Source organism: Fukomys damarensis, unplaced genomic scaffold (assembly GCF_012274545.1).
Source record: "Fukomys damarensis isolate Sample0158 unplaced genomic scaffold, DMR_v1.0_HiC HiC_scaffold_2, whole genome shotgun sequence".
In the NCBI taxonomy this organism is placed as follows: Eukaryota; Metazoa; Chordata; class Mammalia; order Rodentia; family Bathyergidae; genus Fukomys; species Fukomys damarensis.
The window spans coordinates 28,790,795-28,816,130 of NW_022900914.1; the positions used below are offsets into that span (position 1 = coordinate 28,790,795).

The 25,336-nt window shown below is 35.4% G+C and overlaps 1 protein-coding gene across 13 annotated transcripts in view; it reads right to left on the minus strand.

Annotated features, from left to right (window-relative positions):
• Nrxn1 (neurexin 1) overlaps nt 1-25,336 on the minus strand; it is a 986,324-nt gene that overhangs the window by 578,396 nt on the left and 382,592 nt on the right. For 8 of the 13 annotated variants that reach the window (XM_033763969.1, XM_010615819.2, XM_033763974.1 and 5 more), the window contains 3 exons: nt 13,966-14,349; nt 7,896-8,099; nt 5,365-5,391 (listed from right to left, as the gene is read on the minus strand). In XM_033763969.1, coding sequence (XP_033619860.1) covers nt 5,365-5,391; nt 7,896-8,099; nt 13,966-14,349 — 615 coding nt within the window. The remainder of the gene's footprint in view (nt 1-5,364; nt 5,392-7,895; nt 8,100-13,965; nt 14,350-25,336) is intronic. The other 5 variants (XM_019206287.2, XM_019206286.2, XM_019206285.2 and 2 more) reach the window with 1 other exon arrangement.

Sequence of the window (25,336 nt, forward strand, 5' to 3'; positions counted from 1 at the left end):
CAAATTATTATTACGGACCTATGCAGCCAACCAAATATGCAAAAAAAAAAAAAAAAACCTGTACTCCTGTGTATAATTTTCATAAATTTAAATGTGAATAATTCAAATTTCCCTCAAATGTCATTCCAATTTTGGTAATTTTCTAAGGACTCCTTGGCATGTCCAGTTCCCTTCACCTATTTTAGCTACTTGTTATCTGTTGGAAACCTATTATCTCCCTCTGCATTTTATATTCAATTCCTCTTAAATTTTGCTAGAAATAATTTATGAAACTATCTTTTCCTTCCTATGTACCTTCAACTAAAATCAACAAAAATAAACAGAACTCCTGCTTGCCATATTTATATTTTCATATCCCTTCTTTCCCTGAGCTGCTTCCATCCTGGCCAAGTGTACAGCACCAGTCACTGCAAGGTGGGGATAGATCAAGTGGCTGAAACACAGGGGTAGAGACTGAAGATCATCTTCTACAGTCCCTGCTCCTGGGGTGCTGCAGGACTGCTCAGAACAGAAAATGTGCCTCAAGTTGACAAGTGCCAGCCGAGAAATCTCCTCTTATCTGTTTAAGTAGCTTGCTAAGCAGCAGCCTGATCAGAGCAATCTAATATGGTTTAAGTGCCACAGGCTGACATTTTGCATTCTTTTATTGCTTTCTATTTTTATCGAAACAGAAAAATTGGTGATAACTAATATCCAGTTGATCTTTTCATTCTGGTAATAAAATGATAATACAGAGATCTTATTATCCATCCCAGACATCCATCAAAGCATGTTTTCCAATAACATACTGCTCGAATGTTTCTTATCTATCTCCAAGTAAAGCATAAGGTTAAACACTTGACCTGAGATTTTCTTCTGTCTCCAATGCTTGAGCACTGAAGAGCAAAAAGAATTTGAATTCAACCTGTGACATTTTGTCTCCATTACTATTGTCTGGAATTCTGTTGTTTCTGTATCTTAAAGTCAGTTTGAGGGAAGTTGGAAGTTCTGTTAAAATAATGTTTTAAATCCACAGATATTTTTATTCTTGTAAAAAAGTAAGAGAAAAGAGCATTAGAAAAACAACTTCGGAAATGGAAAAGTAAGAAGAGTGAAATCGGTAGAAGAGTACGTAGGCAGGCAGGAGAAGAGACAACTGTACAGAGCATACAGAAAGTCAAATAATGCAAGCAAGCAAAACAAGCCTCAGAGATCATGAGTTTATTAAAATCCATTTTATATGGATGTAGAAATGGCCCCAAGTCTTCCTGTGGACAAGAAGGACATTCTGCAATTACTTCATTAGTTAGGGGAGAAAAAGACATTAAAAATAAAGACAAAAGGTGTACAAGACTTTCAAAGTCTGCTATGTAATGAAAGTATTTAATTATATGATCATTATAACTCACATATTTAATAATAACAAGTTTAGTCTTCAAATTTCAATGTATTTAAACCTTTAAAGACTACAACACTGAAGATTTTTAAGGTTGCCAGAAGAAAGAAAATCTTGGGACTATTTAATCAAGTGACACCCCATTACAATGGCCAATTTGTGAGCGAAAAAAAAGTCAGAAACATACAGCTGAATCAGCTTGGATGTATTGTTTGGAGTTATGGAAACTGCCACTGCCTTGGTATCTTAAGAGTTCCCAAGACATTAAGCTATGTACTTCAGCAAACGCAATGAATGAAGAATGTGACCATGTCCTGTATAGACCCTGTTCCTAATTCATTTATGAAAATTTCACAAGGATTAGAAAATTCATTCTGCATTATTTATAGTTTTTTTTTACAAAAACTTATTAAGTTATTTAATACCATAGACAAGGCAAGAGACTGTCACTCACCTTTTCATGCAATGTCTGTGTTAGTTGAAAAAGCACTTTGTTATTTGTTCTGACATGTCTTCATTTCGATATTGGCTAGTATTTTGTGTTAGTATGGATTTTTATAACGATTTTTGTAAAGTGGTCTATAATTTTTTATAAATTCAAACAATCTTTCTTCTTTATGCTAACACAATGTGACTGTAAAGTCCTTTTCTTCTACGTGAAATATCCTTTATTGTTCAGAGAAGAAATTATCAGCATTAAAATATAATGGTTTTTTTTTTAGCAACTTCAATATAAAATTATTGAATCATGATAGTTTCCTATTCTCAGTATTGGAGGAGACTGGGAGCAAATTGTAATCTAAGTCACTTCCCCTCAATCCTGAACAGAGCAGAACAGAAAGCTATGAATAATGCAGGCCCCTATGCTCCCCCACTTAATCTATGATTTTCAAAAACTGGTCTAAATCTACTTCCCAATTGCAGCAAAAAAAAGTATTTTAGGATTTATATATTAATATGTATCAATAAACTAGGGACGCTGAGCGCCTAGGCACCTTGTTTGTAATCAGAAAGATCAAGTCATTCATTATGACACTAAGGTGGCCACAATTCACAGAGATGGCTCTTTATAAAAAAAAAAAATACCATATCCACACATGAAAATAATCTTCCATCTAAATGAAAAGAGGCTCCTTTCTTTTGCTTAAAACCTCTTTGCAGCCTTTCCCCTATGGGGGAAAAATGGTAGAAAGAGGGATATCACAGAAATAACTCATGGAATTCAAATCTGCCTTTTCTCAGGAATCTCACAAAAGACCATGCCCTTGCTGGTCTGCGGTGGGTTCAGTTTCTGCCTCTGAACTACGGACTCAGCTGTGGGTGAGGAGAAAATGCACCAGTCACCTGTTACAGACCTGTAGGTTTGAGTGAACACAGCCAGGCTCTCTTCCCTCTTCACCCATTCTTCAATATCAAAGATTGGAAAAATGTGATGCTACCTGTATTTTCTTTTCCCACATCAAGTACAGATATGGTAAGCTTGGTGGAGGGAGGGTGGGAAAGCAGAAGGTGACTATAGAAATCTGTGGAGCAATTCTTAGTAACTACGGGGAAATTTAAGATTTCCATTCCAACAATAGTTTAGTTTAACACTAATTTTCAATGTAAGATAATCATTTATGTTATGGTTTGCATATTTCCATTGACATTTTTCTTAAAAGATATCAGTTTAAGTATTACATATTAATCTCACAAAATACAGTAGATATTATACCTGTGGTGCAATTCTGAGATAATACTGTTATATGCCTATGATAAAGATACACTAATCACATTGAATAATAAATGTACACTAATCTCATTTCAGACAAACCCATGAGATACAGTGAATGCATATAATCAATCAGCCTTTCATTAAAATACGAGTTAGACTGAGATACAGATATTTTTAATTTTACTGGTAATAACTGAATTCCAGGTGGAAATCTTTTTTCATTCAATCACTATGAGTTAGGTCTGTGTTATTTGATATGCCAATCCTTACATTTTCTCAAAGTTGAGTCTTTCTTCTTAAATTAAATTTGAATTTCCAACTACATTTTGCCTGCTGTTCCCCAAATGAAACAAATTCAAAAGACAATGGAAGCATTACATGCTCATTGATAGTGCTTTCCAGTGACTGTGGTCAAGTTAAGGCATTTGCAGTCCCGTCCCAGTGTACACAGAAAGCTCACAATCGTTCATTTACTCCAAGTGATTCAAATGTACGAAATTCTCTTTAAAGAGGGGAAAATTCACTAACCAGGGAAAATCTTTGCTTTCAAAATTATTATTCTTTGAAATATCCAGAGGAGGAAAAAAGACTACCTTTAATAACAGAATCTCATGACTGTAGCCAAATGAGATCACAAGACTAACAACGTAATTTTACTAGAAATATATATTTTTAAAAACTCACGGACGTAGCTAAACAACAGAGAATCACATTTGATTTGGTTAATTCTACTCATTGTTAGAACTTACATAGATATTTCTCATAAATTTGAAGGCCTATGGTTTATTGTTTGCTTAACAGAAATAAAATAAAAGAAGATATAAGATGGTAGTATCCCCAGAAAGGCTTTCTAAGATTCAGAAGACATCAGGAAAATGTCTACTTGGACTGGGGAGATGATGTTGGGATGATGTTGCCACTTTGCCAGTGTGATTGTCCCAGAGCTGAACCATTGATCAGATTTATAAAATGTGAGTTCCTTTTTGAAAGGAAAGAAGAGAGAAGGCTGGGAAGAGAACTGAAAAATTCCATTTTGGGAGCTTTAAGAATTTACTGGTAGAAATCCTATTTGAGATTTTCTTTTAATGTCTGGCATGTGGCAGCTTATAATTAAATTTTAATGTCATGGTTCAGTTATCATTTTATAGCTGTGATTAGAGAAACTTACTTTTATGCTATTTTAAAAATACTAAAATGCATTAATACAAATATGAGCTATATGAGAAGAAATATGATAATGTATTATTTTACCAGAAAAAAAAATCTTTCTTCTCAATTTTCAGACAATCATTTCTTCCTCAAAGGATGAATTATTGCTGTTTGGATGCATCACCAAAAGTTAAAGAAATTAACTCCATCAACTTACATTGAGAATTCTTCCAAGCATATAGAACAATATTTTACTAATATGGGTCAGTTAGAAGTTTGTTAGAACTGTTTTATTAAATAGCTAATGACTTTGTGCTCATTGGAGGAGATTCCTTTATGTGGCCCAGCAAAACCTGGAAAAGAGAAACCTAAACATTGATGTAAAAACACAAAATGAATCTGCCTTGCAGGTAATACAACAACTCAAAATAAAACCACAGTCCTCATATCTTTTCAAATCTCTAATCCAAATTCCAACAAAACTCAGTCCATGCATCTTTTCAGACTGATCAATTGGCATGCATATCACAGATTTGAAGGGTATTGGTCATGTTTTCAAATATATGATTAGGATGTAAAAATTCATTATGTAAATAGTCTTAGTTGTCAAAGACAAACGCTTTAGATCAATAATCTATAATGTAGAAAAACAATCTGATATATAAAACTTTGAGTTTAGAAGGATTTTATAGTAATTCTCAACATGAGAAAATTTAAATATTTGTTTTCCATATTTGAGTTATGTGATAAAAATAGAAGGAAATAAAACCCATAGTATTTTCTCTTAATAGGTTTTGAAGTAAACTATAAGAGGCCAAGATCTGGAAAAATACATACATACATACATACATACATAGGCCATTTGTAGTATCTGCAGGTCTGTAAAAGTGTTTGCCCCTTCTTTTATGAGCCTCTCTTCCCACAAAGAAATAGGAACTGCAGTGGGAAAGTCTTCAGTTGTACAGATTTCAAAATGAATTTTTACAACCTAGATGATGGACTGGTATACTTCAAAGGTGAGGTCATGAATTTTCTAAACACATTTCTCTGCTCTCTTTTCTTTTTCTTGACTAGTTTACATCGTAATGGAGGAATAACATTTTAAAAATTTTGAATAGGCACTTACTGGAATTACAGTTAATCCTGATACAATCTAGATGGGGAAGAATAGATGAAAAATGAAAATTTATCCTTCAAGGTAATAGCTGCAGACATCCAATAAAATCACAGTCCACCCTTCCGGGGACAGACACATGCAAATATGGCCACTCCATATCATTATTCTTTACATACTTCTAGAACCCAGATTTATTGTGATAAAACTGCACCACTGGAAACAATAAGAGAATGTTTCAAAAAAATGGCCAATTCAAACAAAGCTACATGGTGACAAATCTAAGTGCATAAAGAGTAGTTAACTGTCAAAGATGCTTGACTTAGACTGGCTGCAACTTTCTCCCCATCTGTGAAAGAACATATCATCATTTTCAGCAAAATTAAAAAGTGCTCCGTCACAATGGGGTATAGTGCAAGCTCAGCTAGGCTCAGACATCTTGGACCTCCGGAATCTAAGATCCCACAAAGGCCAACAGAATCCTTCAGAATTGCAGGGGTCAAATGGAGAGCAATTTAAAAGTATTCTCGTCTCACTCGATGTTTTTTGCTTGTTTGTCTGCTTGTTTTTAAATTTCACTTTCCTGGATACAATACAATAACAGCCAGATGTTAGCTGCATATTCTACATCTTCTATTAATTGCAGGAGGAAAGAAACAACTGTATGCGTTCTACAGAGTAATTCTCTGGGCACACAAGCCCACTCCTCTCTTCGTAGCTACAGTGTTATCTCTATGCAGTAAGTGTTGTGAATGAATTTGCCCTTTCTTATTTTATGAAGGCGGATACTATAAGAATAGAATGTCTGATGTGGATAACACAGATTGTGATTATAGTGGCCATCTTGAAAGAACTATGTGGAGTGTGTTATATATATATATACACACACACACACACACACATATATATATATATACATACATACATACATATACATACATTTGTTGGCTTTGGTTTTAATGCCTTTGGGGAACATGAAAAATATAAACCTAGATTCTGTTTCCATATAGCTGAGTTTGTCATGTGTCGTCAACCGCATCAGAAAAGTGGTTGCAAGCAGCCAAGGACCAGCAGCTACACAACTCTTTCTACAGAATGCTTTGCTGATGAAAAATTCCCAGGAGTGTTTTCTACTTTGACCAGCAGCCTCTTTACTATGATTAGGCAATTTATTTTGACTAGCTTGTAGCAACCTATCGTTGTCACTAGAGGGAAATCTAACAGGACTGTGAATGAGAGCACTGTCAAATAAGTTTTTAAAAATAAAACCAATTTATTTTTTAACTTAATTGAATGTAATTACATGCAATAGCCTACCAATGGGTTAATTTTTATTTTATGAGTTACCATTCTGCCCAGCACAATTTGAAAATATAGGTAGGGGTGCCATATCTTTCTAGTCTTTTCTAAATCTATGTAGATTCATATTTTATCTTTCTTCCTCTGTTGACTCATTTCTATGTGTATTTTGCAAAATACAGTAAAACCTCATTCATTTTACTCCTTCTATTTGGAGTGAATTGTCATATTGAAACTTATTGGGCAGAATATTAAATCTTCATTTGGTATGAACTGAGATCTCCTGAGAAGTTTTCTTCCTTTCAAATTAAAACAAGGTTTTGAAATGACAAGTTCACAGAGAAAACTGATTTCAAATACTTCACTCTGAGCTGGAAACACAAATTTGCATGAAACCAAGTGATAAATAAGGGCAATTCTTATCCATGAATTAAAATCAGCCTAGTGAGCCCTTTCCTCAACAAGATTTTCTCAGCTATTAGTTTGTGGTTTTGAATGTAATGGAGAACAAAACGGCTTAAACTTTAAGAATCTATCAGTCTGATTTTTTTCTCTGCTCAGCCTGACTCTCCCCTCAAATTCATCCAGGTTGGTGAGGTTTTACTGTAGTGACAGCTTCCTAATGGTGCACATAAACAGGAAAGCATTATCTTTCTGTAGGAGAGACTGTGTCCTTAGTGTTCTCATGGCTGTTTGCTGAGGGTCGCAGACTTTGGGCATTGAAGGGTTGTGGATCGCTGTTTGATAGCACACAGTACTTCAAAACAGAAAGGATGAAGGACCAGAAAGGTGACTATTCAAAGGAGAAGCCCGTGAGAGAGTAAAATCAACAGCTAATGTGGATAGCATAGCTGAAATTTGAAATTTTATATGGATATCATCTAAGTAAAATTAGTTAGGTTTTTATTTATCTGCAAGGATATCACTTATAACCAATCAGAAAATGAACAAATACATCAGGAAATTCCGTTTGAGGCCAGTACGTATTTTCAGCTCAGCTCACTGGTAGTTATGGCTTCACTTTGAACAACCTTCAGTGGTCGAACCACAAAGCAGTTCAGTCATGTTAAACATAACAAAAACAAAAAGATGCCCCTCCCCGAAAAACCTAAATTAAGATAAAGGATGGAAATAGGATCATTAAGTGTTTTAACTTCGCATGGCCAACAGGCTACTTGATCAATGTTTGCAAGCAAAACTGAAACTGCGAGGTGTTAGTTGAATGGCGGAAGGCAGGTGGTTACCTAGGTTGACCGTCAGTTTCACGCGGCCTGCGTCCAGCTCCAGCCGCAGCGTGTCCGCGGAGTCCCTTGACGTGGTGGCCATCAGAATGCCATAGGCGCGCTGAGACCGGAACCGCAAGGACACGTCCTCGGCCTCTGTGTGCATCACCACCGGCAGCTGGATCTTCATAAACATGCTCCCGTCGTAGCTCAACACTGTTGCCTCTGCAGAAAGGAAATGCAAATCCTAAGCTCTGGGTCAGTTGAGAGCAATTATACTTGGAAAGGGGCAATCTGTTAAAGGCTATCTAGAACACAACACTATAAAATCAGCTCATCTGCTTAAAATAAGACATTTTCAAGGGAAAGCAAAGATCCTCTGTAAAGTATGAACACACCTGTTTGTCCCCACTTTCCATCTGTAGCATTTACCATGTTGGATCATAAGCATAGTGCATGTATATTTCCCTTATAAATAGCAGGTATGTATTTTTCTCCTCTTCCTACCCATTCTTTCCCTCTTCTCCTCACTATTCTTTGAGAATTAAACACAGGAGCTTTGCCCTGAACCCTATTTATTTATTTATTTATTTATTTATTTATTTATTTTATTTTTTTGCCAGAGAGAAAGACCAAGGCCAGGACCATCTACCGTGCCACCTAGGTCAATTAAAAGGACTACAAATTTTGTTCTAATATCTTAGTGTTTGACTCAACCTTGTGATCCTCAGTGTGCTGTCAGTAAAACCACAGTGCCAAAAGAAACTATTGCTATAATTTATTCATAACCTCTACCTTTAAAAGCAGCCACAACAATGAAAGAATTACTGTTATGACTTAAACACACATGAACTAGTTCATCACTTTACCAAAGCTGATGTTCAAAAAGAAAAATTGTATTTTGCAAAACAAGGGAAGATACTTCTTCTGAGCCACTAGCTTTAACTAGTCAATGTCTTTAAAAAAACACAAACTGTAACTTTATCTCATGGTTCATTTACAGGTAAGGAGTAACTTAAAACATTATCCCTAAGCACAACCCTGGTGTCCTACAAATATCATGAAAACCTCACTTAACTCTGTACCTTGGTTGTACTGGAGGAAGACAGTGGGACTGAGGGCGTGCGTGAGTGAGATTATCTGAGGTAGACAGAAACAGTGGGGTGCCTAATATTACATGAAATAAAGAAACAAGTAGCAAAGGCTGTGTATGGCAAAGTACTGTAAGGGACAGTCCCTCTCAGAGCTGAGCTCCATATGGCATTGCCATACTGCAAAACAAGTACGAGTTGTTTTGTACTCTTACTGTTTCTGCTAACTCAGAGAGCCATTTAACAAGAAAAAACTATCTCGAGTTAATATTAACTAGGGGAGTTTTACTATCTTGGCATAGCATTAACTTTACTGGTACAACTGTCCTCTTTATTAAGACTATATTCTAGAGTTGTGGTTTTGCAATCAGAACAAAATCTGTACTCCTTCTAACTGGTCCATATGCCACTGTGTACAGTACTGGCCGTGGTCTCTCTCTCTCTGGCTCTAGCATTTAGCATCACCCCCTCACCTGGCAAGCTCCACCTACACAACCCCATTGCTCATGAAAATATCTGCAGTCCTAGGGTCTCATCTAGTGGTCTTCAACTGGTGGGCTCTTCCTGCACTCAAGGTCTCTTGTCACATGTTACTCCAGAGAGGCCTGCTCCCCTTTAGAGTTACTCTCATCTATTTACCACTTCATTTTTTAATATCCCCACTTCTTATCGCTTGCAGGCAGTAATCTCTATTCACCCTTCAGAATGCACTGGCCTGGACCCACAGACCAGTCCCCCATAACCTTTTCTCTATGCCTAGCTAATGCTCCAGTGTCCCAAACAGGCCAGACACATAGCAGAGACACTGTAAGAATTGAATGAATTATCCATCATACATGACACTAAAGTATGTGAAAGACCTTATCTGAACTAGAATACAAAGCTTTATTTACAGCAAAAGGAACTGAATTCATTGATATATGTGATCAAAATTTATTTTTGAAGGAGATAACTAGGCTGCACAGGCAGACTAGAAAGCTATCTGACCTAGCCACTGAAAAAATAAAATATGTGGGCCGGGGATTTAGCTCAGCAGTTCGGTGGCCTGCCTTGCAAGCTCAAGGACCCGAGTTCAATCCCCCCCATACCAAAATAAATAAATAAATACATACATACATAAATAAATACATAATAAAATAAAATATGATCTTAAAATACAGGGATTCTCTATGGTGGCACTGGCTTTTCCAATTAGATAAGAAGTTTCAATTAGATGAGAAGATTTCCAAGTACAGCAATATCAAAATGACAGAGGTCAGTGTGGGTGACCAAGTAGTAGTTGCTCAACAAATAATTAAAATACGATTACAAAATTATAGCAAACTCATGAAAAAAAAGTTTTTTGCACGACTTTAAATGAAATTGACCTTGCGTTTTTGTTGCCCTACACTCAATCCAATCTATAAAGTATCAAATACCTCAATTTAAAAGTTAAGAAGCCATTATGGAATGCCTGATTACTTTGGAATCAGAAAACATTGTTAGCTTTCTCCTAGTTATTAATCTGTACAATTATTTTACTATTCTATGCTCCTATTTATAAAACAACTGTATACTCTTCTGTGACATGACTCTTAATTTGAAAACTATAGCAGGGGACATATCATTTTAAAAATACAGTTGTTTGACAATCAATCATAAATACATTATGAAATACAATCCAGAGAAGGGAAGTAATCAGGATCACTGGACATTAACATTCTCCAAAATGCTGCATGAATGAAATCACATAATAAAGTAGTAAAACTCCAGTGCCCCCAGTGCCACTTTGAACAATTCTCAATGTGAAAATAACTTGCTGATAAACGAGAACTGAAAGCCTGAACGATTCTTCATAATTAGAGTTAATGTTTAATTAGACAAGAAATGAAAAATGCACAAGGTTGTAGTCTCGCGTTGCCAAACAGACATGAGACAACATTCTGACATCTGAAGGTGATGCTACTTGGCAACATCCTTTAGCAGTATAAAATCATTTTATCCTTTAGAATGTAAAAAGAGTCTTTTAAAAGGCTAATTCTAGTACAATGCTTCCCAGTGAGGAAGAACAGTTTGAACTTTGTCTTCTATATCTTCTTCTCCTTTGTCATTACGTTGGATAAATTTGCTTTTCTGTATCATTCCTTGTTGTGGTCTAAAGTGTACACCTGTCTTGGTTTTGCCGAAAGGCAGTCACATATTATGATCAACGATGAGAATCAGACAGGGAGCCAAATTATATTGCTCTGACATCTGTCCCTCCATCTGCTAGAATTTTAACAAACAAGTATAAAGTAGACCTCTGATTACAAAAAAGCTTTTACTTTACATATTACTGAGATTAAATTGTTATACAAATTATTCCTTCTTATAGTCGATATACATAGAAGAAAACAGTATTTGACTTCGTTTATAAATGTTTTGTTTTTTTCTTCTAAACTTTTTGCCTTCTTTTTTTTGGGGGGTACTGGGGAGGGAATCAAACTTGGGTCCTTGCGCTTGCAAGGCAGGCCACCGAACCGCTGAGCTAAATCCCAGGGCCCAACTTTTTGCCTTCTTAAGGTGGGATGAAAATTTCCTGTAACTATACCACCTTTCTCCCAGTTGCAGTGTCTAAGGACATTAGCATACTTTTAAATTACTTTGAATAATTATCTCCAGAAGTTACAAAATATTGTTCAACAGTTACAATACAGAAACTTTAAAAATGTTGGATTTTAATTTATTTTTATTTCAAGAGTTTCACTGGAGTCTGTGAGGTTGATGGCCTTATGTGATGATAATGTATCCAGAGAGGAAGTGCTGGAAAAACCCTCTCTTAAATTGGGAACTCAGAGGTGTAAGCTTGATCTTATGTCTGATGAACTAGGGAATCGCTGGAAAGGGGACAGAATCCAAACTTTGTGATTCTGATCATGACAACCTCTCCACATTTCCCTTACTCTCAGGAAGCACCATAATCTGAGACAATTAATTCTAAAAAAAAAGGATTTCTCACAATATGCTGGTGTAGTTCCAAGGAAAAACTGGATACACACAAAAAAACAACCATTTCACCCTAATAAATATCCAACATGGAGACAAACCCACAGAAATGTCTAGGTGTTCATGTGATAAAAATTATTAACATATATTCTTAGGGATGAAGTTTGCTATTAAATTCTCATTAAAAATTTACATATACTTCCCACCTTCCTTCTAATTATGCAATATTAATTATTGCAATATATAAATATTCCCCTCCCCTCATTCTGGCTCAGAAAGTTCTACAATTTCCATTTTTATTTTTGCTATATGTAGTAGCTGAATATAGCCACAGGGTGGTACACCATGCATATGAAACTGAAAGCTTTCGTAATTCATGTGACAGTTGAGCTACTCTTCTGTAGTTGTGCTTAAGGAGGAGGTTTCAGAATAACTGGAAGGTTTCTGAGCGATGAAAATTAAAACAAAACTTTAATTCTTGCAGGTGCAATAATCTCCTATTATGCCTAACTATATTGTACCTTTTGCCAGCATTGTCATTTTTTTCCTCCCTTTTGACAAATTTCCAAAAGAACTAGACAAACTAAAAATAGGAAGGAAATGGGGAAGAACATTTTTTTATTTATTCTTCATAAAAGAATATAATCACACAAACCAAACTACATAGAAAGAGCTAAGCTCTGATGACGACAGGAGTTATAATTAGGTACTATCATAAGGAGAATTAGTATGTCTATGTGATAAAATACTTGCCCATCTATTGACCTAGCTTTATTAGCCTTTATATGACAATGAATAATGACAGCATTTTGGTAGGATATTGAATCTACTATTTATTATTGATTTGTTATTAGTAATTATTTATAGTTATTAATTTTAGAAATAGGATTGCAAGCTGATGTACCTATTCTTTAACATAAAAAAATCAAAATCACATTTTAATTTGGGGTTTTGCAAAATACTTTTTATCTAGGAAGTTTCAGGATAAATCAGTGGAACTATTTCAAGAATGAAAGAAAGCAAATAACTAAAGGCATGGCTTAACAATAAGAGGCCAGGTACTTTTAGATCAAAAATCTAATAGAGCAATGCTATTTGTACCAAGAGAGGACAATGGAACGACTTATCAATATTTCTTCATATTGATTTTCAGTTCTGTTGTAGAAAATAAGTGACAATGGACAGTGACTAAAGCATTTATCTGAAAGACTGGGTCGATGGAAGGACATGCCTGGAACCATTTGTTCTGCTGTTTCTTCTGTGAGCCTGCTCTGCAGATCAGCTAGTGACAGCTGTCACACTTTAGTCTTCCTTTATCCCGTTTTGCTATCCTTCTAAGAAAAAAATGAAAAAAATGTAGCTTTATCTCCTCCTAAGAGAAGAAGACAGAGGAACCTGCTCAGAAATGCAACATATACAGCTATTGTCTTAAAATACATAAGTAATGAGTCTTCTGCAACTGGTTAGTTCCTAGCCAAAGGTAAGTGCCTTTGAAATTAAGATAGCATTCTGAAATGTTAAAACAATTTGAAAGCTTTAAAGTCAGCTTTTCAGTGAGAATACTGCTCCTTGGGAAAGTTGACGAGTCAAAATGAGTGGGCTAGCTTAAATCTTACCTAATAGGGTCAGGGAAGTTGCAAGTTACAGCTTATCTTGCCTTAACTGCTATTAATTAGCCACAGATATTAGCACTGGAGGTCAGAAGTATGGCTAATGCTTGACTTTTTTGAGTGTCTTCCATCGTGAAGTTAAAAACTGGGCAAAAGAGACAGCAGTTAACTGCTGTATACATCCTAGGCTCATGACCTATGTGAGTGAAGATGCACATGTCTATCCCTGCAATATACTTAAGAGCCCTGCCTTCACAAAGCCAGGCCCTTTGAAAATCACTAAAGACTTATCAGTAATCTATGTCCAGTATAGGATTCAGCTCACAGAGTTTGCTTCAGTAAACGTGTCAATAATCAGCTTGTCTGAAGCCAGCATTTAATATACATTTCATCTAAAGGAATTGGTGCGATGTTTTGAAATCCTACCTCTCTCACAGGACCTGCCAAGGTAGCCTGTTCCAGAACAATCACAGACATATCTGTTCCACCCATCCCTGCACATGCCATTATTTTTGCAAGGATTGCTAAGGCACGGTTTTGCTGTTTCCCTGGAACAGGAGGGCTTCACTCCAGCAGTACTTTGAACTTCAGCCATTTGCCGGATGTCTTTGCTCTGGCCATCAATGAACAGATCCCGGATGCAGCCCACGTAGCCATAGTTGAGCAGAGCAGTCCACACCTCGGTGGGGAAGACGAGGCCAGCCTTATTTTCTGGCAGGCCTCCCAGGTACAGCTCATCATCCAGGTCGAGAATCTCACTCTCACCAGGGGCTGTATAGGGTGTACGCAGTGTGTTGACAGAAATGGTACCTGGTTTAAAGACAAAAGAATATGGAGGGTTTTCAGAGTACAAAGAGTTTTCCTTATCGCCTTCCGTCTGTTTCATTTGCTTAAGGGCAACTCCCTGACGGCAGACATTGCTTTTTATTTTGACAGTAGACATTACTTATTATTCTTTCTATTCTTTGTGTCTTGTACTTCCAAGGTGTATTAAGAAATCTACAGCATTAAGTAACTTATGAAATAAAGCAGAGTATAACTAAACTGGTCCCTTCTGACTCTGAGAATGAGAACCAAAGTGTACAGGGAGACAATAGAGTTTCTCAGTCTCTAACAGCTCAGTCATTAAAAGAATACATACATAAAAATAAACTGGTGTTCTATGTCACTCTCTGAAAGAGACTTCCCTTGGTGGTTCTGTTTAAGAGAGTATGTTTGTGTAAACCAAGAAAAGAATGCAGTCCCTTTTTTAACTGACTCGCTTGTTTTGATTGAACACAACAGTTTAACAGATTAATTATATCAAAATCTAATTTCTTTATTTAGCTGTATGCATAATATATTGATTCCTTTTGTAATTTGGAATTTAAATGATCACATATTCATCCACTTAGAAATATTAAAGTGTTATAAAAATGTGGAATCCATGGGGGAAAAAAGGTAAAAATGAAAGGCTAAAAGCACATTCCTAATAAAAACTTAGATTTATGTTTTCAGATTGCAAAAATTCCCCAATATTCAATCTCCAGAACAACCTTTATACAGATGCAAATATGATACACCACTTGGGGTCATTAGTATATTACTCTAGATTTATTTTTTTTAGATCTCAATCACAATGCAGGAGAGGAAGAGTCACATGAGAAAGACAGGCCAGCAAAGGTCTGATGCTGGGCCAAAACACAGGCACAGAGCCTCAGAGACATAGGGAACAGACTTGAGAAAAATTGGAAATAGATGGGATACAGAAATGAGGACAGAAAGAGGCGGTTTGGAGAGCAAGACACATTTTTAGTTACTCACAGAGTACCTAAGCTCACCCCAAGGGAGGCATATACCTGCGGACTCTACACTGTGCTCCGGAGTATCCCAATCCCAACAGAAGGGCAGTCCTTAGGGCTGGGTATTTAGCTCAGTGACACCGGGCCTAATTCACAAGCTCAAGGTCCTGAGTTTGATCCCCGGTGCCCCCCTCAAAAAAAGAAGGGCACTGCTTAAGCAGAGCTGCCCATTGGGATTGGTTTTTGAGAATGTGAAGGGCAGAAAAGCCATTGATAGAAACAACCCAGGCAGCCAAGTCATTAAGAGAACATTTGTCTCTCTAGACTTGCAGAAAAAGCAATAGAAAATGCTCCTAAGAGAAAGACACTCAAAGGCACTACTATTTTGGCCCTTCAACAAGGGGGGCATAATTTGGATGTTTGAGAGGAAGCAGAAAGGGAAAGAGAACAAGTATTCACTTCTAATGTTTGGATTTGTGCAAGTGTCTCTCTGAGGTAATAACGTACAGGTTCCATGAAATCCAACCTAGAAAAAGATGAGAAATGTCACTGAGGAAATTAAATATATGTAGTGTTGAGAGAGAATGGTGAATCTCTTAAATAGGCTGATCATTACATGCACTTTAAAGAACTGTTTTTTAAAACTCTGTATAAAACACCTAGGAGATTAATTAACAGATGATCCCTAGCCTCTGTAGCAGGTAAGTAAGTTAAAGGAGAAAAAGTGAATACCAAGGACAGGAGTTCAGGTGGAGTGTTGTTTTTGTTTTTGTGGTGCTGGGATCAAACCAAGGCATCACACATGCTGAGCAAAAGCTCTATCCTTGAACTACAACCCCAACCCAAAGATGGGATTTTAAATATTTTTTTGAGTAGAATGCAAACATCTGTATCCAGTGAACATAGTAGCTTACATTTTTATGGTAAAAGAGGGAGGAACATTATTGTTTTTCAGTGTTAGAAGAAGGCTTCATAGAAGAGCTATAATCAATATTTTTGAGAGGAATTGTGTTATGAGACACAGAATTTAGCAAGTAAACAATGAAAAGGTATTAGAAGAGTGGAGTTGCCTACAATATGTATTTTCCCCTTAATAACAGCTTTGTTGTATTTATAGGACAATCTTGATCCAGCTCAAGAAAGAAAAAAAAAAAACTTGGCAAAATAGTATATTACAGTGCATTCACTATATTCAGAAAGTAATTATGACTTTGAAAAGGGGAGGTTTCTGAGACAAGAGAACTCACTGGCTAAAGCGAATTCCTGTCCTCTAAAGCCACCCTCCAGGGCTCAGCTGTGGTCACAATCAGCCAACAGTAGTATGGCATCAAGGACAAGAGGCTCTCTGGGTTTTATTTATGGTAGTTAATATCTGCTGTGAACAAAGTATTTCAGGAAAGTTAAGACATGTTTTTATAAATGTGTTTGTTGCCATGGTTAGATTAATGTGATCCCTATATCTTTTATATTTAGACTAGTTTTGTCTGATACTTAATAGGGTAAGACAATAGTTTTCATGTAGCCCTGTGCACAAATACACACACACACCACTCACTGAATCAAAAGTTTAACAGAAAAATAGTTAATTTTACTGTTGTTAAGGGACCATGAAGTGGATCTTGAGCCAAATAACAAGTTGGGACCCACCATTCAAAAAACTCGTATTGAAAAGGTATCATAAATTATGTTTCTCCCAAAGTTTCTTATTTTTATCTTTGAGAGACAATTTTAGAGTTCTTATAAAAAAAAAGGAACAAAATGTAATAGGGAAAAAAAAAGGAATATAATCCCAATTTCAAGTCAAATATAATCAGAGTGGTTAGAATTTTAATTGAGCCATGGATTCAAAGTTAAGGAGACACACTGGCAAATGCATGTGTCATTCACAGGAATGACAGACACAAGACACAAGAGAATGAAGACAGACACAAGAGAATGAAGGAAACGCATCAGAAAAATCAAGTATTTTTTCTATAAATTTTACTATGCTTATGAATCAAATGATATATTCACCTAGGCGCAAGAGCCATCACAGAATCTGAATTAGTTTAAACCAATTTAACACATACACATGAGCTTAGGGAAATTTAAATGTTAGGGTTCCCAAGTGCTCATTTCATTATAATTGAGTTATAAAGACAGGATTTCAAAGAACACAACAAATGAATAATTAATCCTTGTTCATTGATGAAGACAAGTGAGTTGTTCCCACAGATGCCTATGGCAATAAAAAATGAGAATTTCCCAATGGCTGAGATACATACATTTTTAAGAGAAAATAAAAGTCTGAGTAATATTGAGTTACTCCTGGTTTTCTAGGAATCAAAAATATTGATGTGTCCTCTATTGATTCTTTCACAGATTTCATCCCTTCTGTGAATAGTGACAGCTGGATATGTGTGTGTGTGTGTGTGTGTGTGTGTATGTGTTTCTAGTAAATTAAATCAATACTTTAAACTGTTACATTTAAGCTGTCAAAATTTGTGGATAGTATTCATATTTGGGAATTTATTTAGATTGGTACTTTATACTTCAACATTTAAGAATTCAAAGCAAACTACTACGTTACTTTACTTTTTTAAAGGAATGCAGTTCATGTATCCATATTACTTTTATTAATTTAATGTAAAAAGCGCATTTAATCTTGTGCGTAAGCAAATGGATAAAAAAAATGCCTAAGCAGAAAACCAAAAGCATAAATAATAAGCTATCCTTTGCTATCTAATTATACAAAAATGGGAAATAAACTGTTGAAAACAGCTCTTGGCTATAAAAGTGACAATCCACTTTCTAATTTAGTATAGTGTTAATAACCTTATAGTTTCCCCCACCATTCCATTTTCCTTGGCTATTTTATTTCCGTAAGATTAGTTTATAGGGTGAGCAGAAATGTGAGGATTAGATTTAAGGTAAGTTAATTTGATTTCTAGTTTTAAATTATGGCAAAAGTCTGAATTACTGGGAAAAGAGGAATACAAAATAAAGTGCTGGGATGAAAATATTTTTGCCTGGTGACAGAAAACTTATTTTCATGTTTCAGCTATTCAGACAAATCAGGCAAGTTTAACTAAATAATGGACTCATTAGGCCTCCTTGTGGTTTTATACAAAATAAGGGACTTGGCAAGATGATCAGTAAGGTGAATAGAAAAATTGGAAATTATTGCTTAAAATAACTTTTAAGTTAAATGTCAATTTTGTCTATCCATAATTATATTCTATCTCTACTGTAGGAAACTGAATAAACATGGTACAATTTTATTTTTCCACTTCATCCTCTATTAACAAATTTAAATTTAGTTTTTTCTGTTTCATGCAACAAGAGTATGATATAATGCAAAATGAAAAATAAGTAATGCTCATAAAATCATAGAAAGAAATAATAATTTAAAAGTCCCAAAAATATTAACAGCAGGGATTTTGAGGGATTCTGAGTGGTTAGTGGATCTGTTTTTTAATTCTTTGTTATTTTCTGTTTCTTTAAAAAAAATAATGTAGTAACTATTAAAAGAATGGAAGAAAATTCATTTGCAAACAAGAAATACAATCTTAGTTTTGTTTTCTGCTATTTGTTGTTTTATGCTTATTATTTGTTGTCAGCTTACTTTAATTCATTTGTAAGCTGTAAACTTGAGGAATTAAATTGATATATAAAAAAAACTAAGCCTTAGAATATAAATGTGAAAGTTTCATATCTAGTGTTGGCCTAGTTAGGGAAGAAAGGCACCTGCTATACTGCAGCTATGAATGTCAACTGAACCACTAGTTAGCAAAACTGAGCTGTCATTCTCCTTCACAATTAATGCTACCACTGACGCCTTCATTTCAGGTGTCACAATGATTCCCTCAGAATCTGAAAAACAGGCAAAAAGATCATATGTATAAAGATTTCTAAAGTAAAAAGTTAGGTTTTCATCAATACAGGGATGAATGTGCAAATACTAATATTTTTAAACTAAGAAATATATCATGTCACTACAATAAACGGAACAGAAAAGGCTTTCAGCAAGTTTTTTATCACCCAAAACACGGTGATGTTTGTTCTCGTTTATGTAAACATGCAGGCCTGCAATCATTTATAGGTGTAAAGGTATTTATAGATATATTATTGTCTAGGAAAACCCCTGCAAATTTCTCATAACCCAATTAGTGGATACCTACGGCAGAAGCAGTGACTTGCTACAGAATGTGTGTGGTAAAGGTAAAATTCACTTGCGTTATTGCTGAGTTGCTTGAATGTTTTCATCAACAGCACACACGCATTTATATGTTAAACATCATGGTGTGTGTACTATGCATATGCAAACACACATACACCTTCATATCAACACATGAATTGTGAATTGATCGTGCACACAAGGTTGGGAAATTGTAACTACCAATCGAGGAACATTGTGCAATTATTATTTTGCAGAAGTTCCACTGATTTCCAATCAACATTTCACAGTGATAGTTTCTGTGGTCCAGTGTGTTCAATACCTATTTCCTGAGGGTGCAACTGTTGCCATTTTCCAGGGTCTGCCCACAAGACCAATGTATAAAAAAGAAAGATAAACTAATTCTCAATGAGAATTACTTTTTACAGGACATAAAATTCCTTCCATGTAGCTCTACCAATATGAGATGCCAACTTATAATAATTACTCATTTAGGGTGAAAATGTTTATCAATGTTGGAATGAGGACTCTCACTTATATGTAACTGGTCTATTCTCTCTCTCCACTGCAATAAAAATTACTTGGGAGGTAAGTCTTAATTAGAGGGGTATTTGGTGAACAAGAATCCTAAGTAAAGAGGGCACTCAATATAAGGAAATGTATATTAATATTGGTTTAGGCTGTCCTGGCCTCTCATCTCAGGACACCACTCCTGAATCTGGACAGGAAGAAGTAGTGAAGGCCCCTGGGCAGTACTTCCTGGGGTACTGCCAGTGTGTGGCTCTGGCTTTCTTTTCTTTAGATATGTTAATACCTTTGACTGCTATCAGCCTGGGGGCCTAGCTGAGATACCTCTGCTTAGCTCCACTGTGCGTCTTAGTTTCCTTTTCACAACTCCCAGAAAATAAATTTTGTCATCTAGACATTCTTTTATTAAAAAACAGTATTAAACAAATAACCCTCAAATTTGTGTTCATACTGTTGTAAGACTTGAATAAGCTAAAGTGACTCCATATTTATAGGCCAGACTGTGCTTCTTCATATGCTAATTGCTACCTTGGTTAACAGCGGGCCCAGGGGCAAATGGTTTGACAAAAGGTGACCATAGAATATTTCCTACATAAGATAAACAGTGTATTTACAGTCTTGTTCTGTGAATTCCCTGACTCTTTGTTTAGAATAAACCTTATAAAAAGCACCTCAGCCCCTGAGCAGTTGCCTCTCTGAGCTACCTGGCTCCGGGAGTGCCATATGGCCAGACTAATTAAGGTCTATTTACCATCTAGCCTGGTGTGTTCCTTCCTGGGTTTCTCATTTCTCCGTCAAGCTCCCGGAGCCTCGCTGGGTGTTAGGGCCCAGCATCGTGGAGGCCTTTTTGGCTGTTCACACTCCGTGGAGTGAAAGAGAGACTTTAGGTCTTACACTGTAATTGCCACTATATAAAATATATGTATAGTATAACAAAGACTGAAAGAAAATAGAAAAAAGCAAAAATAATTTGAGTCTAGAGAAGACAACAAATGACCTTTCTTCTTTAAATGTGTTCAGAATAAGTAAATGTAAACAGTAATTCAATAAAATAATATAAAAATCTCATGAAAAATTGACCTCATGTGTAACCTGGTCAAATAAAATGTAAATTATTGAAAAGATACTTCAGTTATCCTAATAATGGGTTGGTTTGCATGGATAAAAAACAAGGTATATTTATATAATGCTCTTGAAATTATCTCAATATATGCACACAGGCTAGTAGGCAGAGCCATGGAGGAACATTTACAGCCCGAGGGCAAGTTCAAATCAAGACCTAAACAGAAAAATCTTCTAATGGTTTTTCAAGTAGAAACATCTAGTGTGGGGACTCAGCAATAAAATGGTATATACAGAAATCAGTGCTGGTAATAGATAGTTGGAAAGTACTGTTCACACCAAACAGTGATTACTTTAAACCTCTAATTATGTGCTCTGGGAGAGTCTTGTGCCTTTCCCACTATAATTTCTACTTCTTAAACTGAACTCTATGACTTCAATTCAAATCTCAATGGCTTCTTAGTTGTTAAATGTAGGCTAACCCATGAATAACCGCTGATACAATCTGCTGTACCCTGCTGTACCCAAGCAGAACTTGACAAGAATAATGAGTTTTCTCTTTGATTTCAATGTGTAATGATAGTTTACAAAAAGAAAAAAAAACTGACTGGCAGTTGGCTGTAAAAATAGTTGAGAGGATATCCTTGACTGAGTGCAAGAGCTTAACACAAATTTAAAAAATATTCTTGCCTCAAGAAAACAGTCATTAACCTCATCCTAATTGTAACACAATTCATATGTTAGCTAAATACCTGGGCAGCCCTTTTGTGTTGGGGTTGAGACCAGGGGAGAGAAAAAAAAGCAAGTCTGGAAAGGGAGGAGGGGCTGGTAGGAAAGTATTCAGGATTTAAACTCTGCAAATTTGCCAAGCATGGTGGCACAGTCTGTAATCCCACCATCGAGGAGTCTGACACAAAGACAATTGCCATGAGTTCCATGCCAGCCTGGACTACACAGTGAGTTCAAGGCCAGCCTGAACTATATAGTGAGACCCTGTCTCACTTTTGCACACACACACACACACACACACACACAATCTGCAAAGTTGGCAACAGTAATAGAACTCTTCAATTATGTCCCTTAACTCAGCAAGTTAGGTTTTTTGCTGTTAGTAACAAGGCTATCCACAGAGCATGTCTACTTTCTGCAGCTCCTGTAATGTCCCCTGGATTCATTAAATCATCCCTGCACTTCGTGTAGCTTCCAGTTCACTGCAGGTCTAAAGGTACCACTTATACTTGGTTCCGCCCACTCAACTCCTTTATCACTGGTTGTAAACTGAGCAAGCAATCACAGCAATCTATGTTGTAAAGGGAAATCGCAGGGGTCAAATAGAATTAGATAAAGTATACATGGGGTTAAAGTGCCTCTCTCCCTTGGAATGAACAAGGGGTGAACATAAGTTAGAAATATCCCGATTCGTTTAATTTTGCAAAAAAGAGGAAGTTTTAGACAAGTATGCAGATGAAGGTAATATTCCTCATTGAATTAGAAGCCAATACACCAACTTTGGTAAACAAAGATCAAAGGGAAGATCACCAGTCACTAGTATGCTTAATGTGGTTGCATTTCAGAGGAAGTTAGGTAAGAGCTTCCCTCTTCCTTAATTTTCCCTCTCCCTACATGCCAGCTAAATGACACAGGGATCTTATGAATAAGCAGACATGAGAAGCCCTGTTCTCTTAGAAACTTGTCATTTTTGTACAAGGTTTACAAAGCTTTCTAACAATTATTTACCTCTCTCAATCCATTATTTCAGGTATCTCAGCTTGAATGGTGGTATGCATTCACAGACAGAACCTGACATCCTGTACTGATTGCATAAGCTGTTTTCAAGAAGTAATATAATTTAAACAAAATTTTTATTTAAAGAATTAGATTTATAAGTAAAAGTCCTATTATTCTTTAAATTTTAAAATAATGCAACTATTTTTTTTTATTAGGAGATTTTTTTTGGCATTGTGCTGGTCACATGATTTTCTTCCTTATCTTAAAAAATGCATGGAGCAACTACTATGCCCAAGAAAATACCGTGAGCTGTGGATTTTAAAATAAATAAGGTATTTCTATTCATTAATGAGCTTGCCTTTTAAATTGTTTGGAGAATATTAAAATTTCAGTAATGTCCATTAAATATGATATAAATATTACCTTTGATGAAAATAGCCAATAGTTATATTGGCATTAAATTAATGACCATTGCTTCATTATATTCTTTACTTATTTAGTACAGTTAACCAACATGGTCAGCAGCAGAAAGAATAACTTTTAGGCTTAGATTCCCTTTAATTTAAGTGCAAATATATTTTAAATACTCAACTACAGAGAACCCCAGGGAAATACTATATAGTTGCTTCATCACCCATAAGACAGCAAGGAGCCTTTGTTGACCTTCTGTCCCAGCAGGGCTGTATCATATGAAAAATAATTTTCATATAGTCTTTGAATGTAACTGTTATGAAAAATAGATAAAAACATTTCTTGAAATTCTAGTTTTAACTGGGCTATGAGTCTTAGCATTTCTTCAGTCCAAATCAAAAATATCCTTTCAGTAAAACAAAAGCTAGCTCAGCCATCCATTTAAGTTTTGAAAAGCTGCTGTATACCAAACCAATGTTGTATGCAAATATTGAACTTAATTAAAATACTATATATAAAATATTAACAGCTGCAGCTATTAAAATTACATTAAACTGCCTTGAGCTGCGACAACATAATATAAGCTCTGTCTCTTTTTTTTTTTCACTTTAGTAAAGGGCAACTTGGCTTTATGAATGAACTTTGTTATTTATATTATTTGTTCCAATCACTAATCTGAAATGTTGATCACATAAAAATATTTCACCATCAAACCCATAAGTACAATAACTTAACCTTTTGATTAGATTACAAAAAGAAAATCTCACACTTCAATTTCTTAAATTAGAAATAAAACTTTTTTAGAACATGTTTGTTTTTGTCTCATACAAAACTGAGCTTTGCAAATTAAAGTGGGTAGTGTCTATTTGACCTTCTCCAATGAGTGAATTAACAGGATTGTTAATAAATTATTAAAAATTTCAATGAATTAAATAACATAAATAGAAAAAAGATTTTTTTGGGGGGTTGAGTATTAAGGTATCTATCTGATAACTAGATTGTATCAACACTTTCTCCTGATAAGTGATCCCACTGAAAAATCTCAAAATTTTCCTCTTACATGTTTAAGTGCATATGTTACATGTGTGTTTATACATATGAATATACACACATATATTTACACATATGTAAACATGCATACCATTTGCACATTTAAAAGATTGGAAATCAATGTCCAAAAGTGATCATGATTATCAAGTGAACAATGAATTTTCTTTCTATATTATTTCATATGTACTAATAATTTGACATTAACCATGTATTACTTCCATATCATTAGAAAAGTGCCTTTCTGGATAAATGAAATGGAACTGATTTTAAGTTTGGTATTTTTTGCTTTCCTGAATTTTCAAAAATGTCCATTTATTAATCAGATCTATCTATTTTAAACTGTTATAAAATATGACCCCTAAATTTATTTCTTCTTAAAAGTTATTTTTAAAATTTTATTATACATATGTCTTAAGTCAAACTATACCATCCACAAGCTGGTATTTCCAAGCACCAAATTAGCTATTCTCCTAGCCTCTTTCCAAACTCTTTTGTTTGAAAGTTTGTAAGTAGCAAGTTAACTCCCAACTGGCACAACGCTGAAAAATCAAGAGGGAGATATTCATACTCTAGTAATACATTCTTGAATTCTTATCAATGATCTCTTCTTAGCTTAAATCAGAAAAAGTGATTGCACATTTCTTTAGGAAAAGGAGAAAATTTAGAAGACCAAATTTCCAGAAAGAGATGAATTAGAAATAAAATGAGTTCTCACTTTTCTCCTGTTTCTGCCCTCACCCCCAGGTCCCTTTTAGTCTTCACATTTTCCATTTTTGACTTACTTCATGAGAAAGATAGTTCTAAAAACATAAACACAGTCTTCTGATCAATAAACAAAGGAGGAAATACATGAATAATAGAAAAATAGAAACCGGTTCCACTGCAGAGAGACAGGAAGTAAACAAGTGTCAAGGGAGCTCAGGAAGGTGGAAGAGAAGAACATCCTAAGACTTCAGTGTGGTCCTTCAAATGGGTGTGGGAAGGGCGGAGGATTTAGATCAGCGGTGTTGCCACCTGCCTCTTAAGTGCAAGGTCCAGAGTTCAATCCCTGGTACCAAACTAAAAAAAAAAAAAAAAAAAT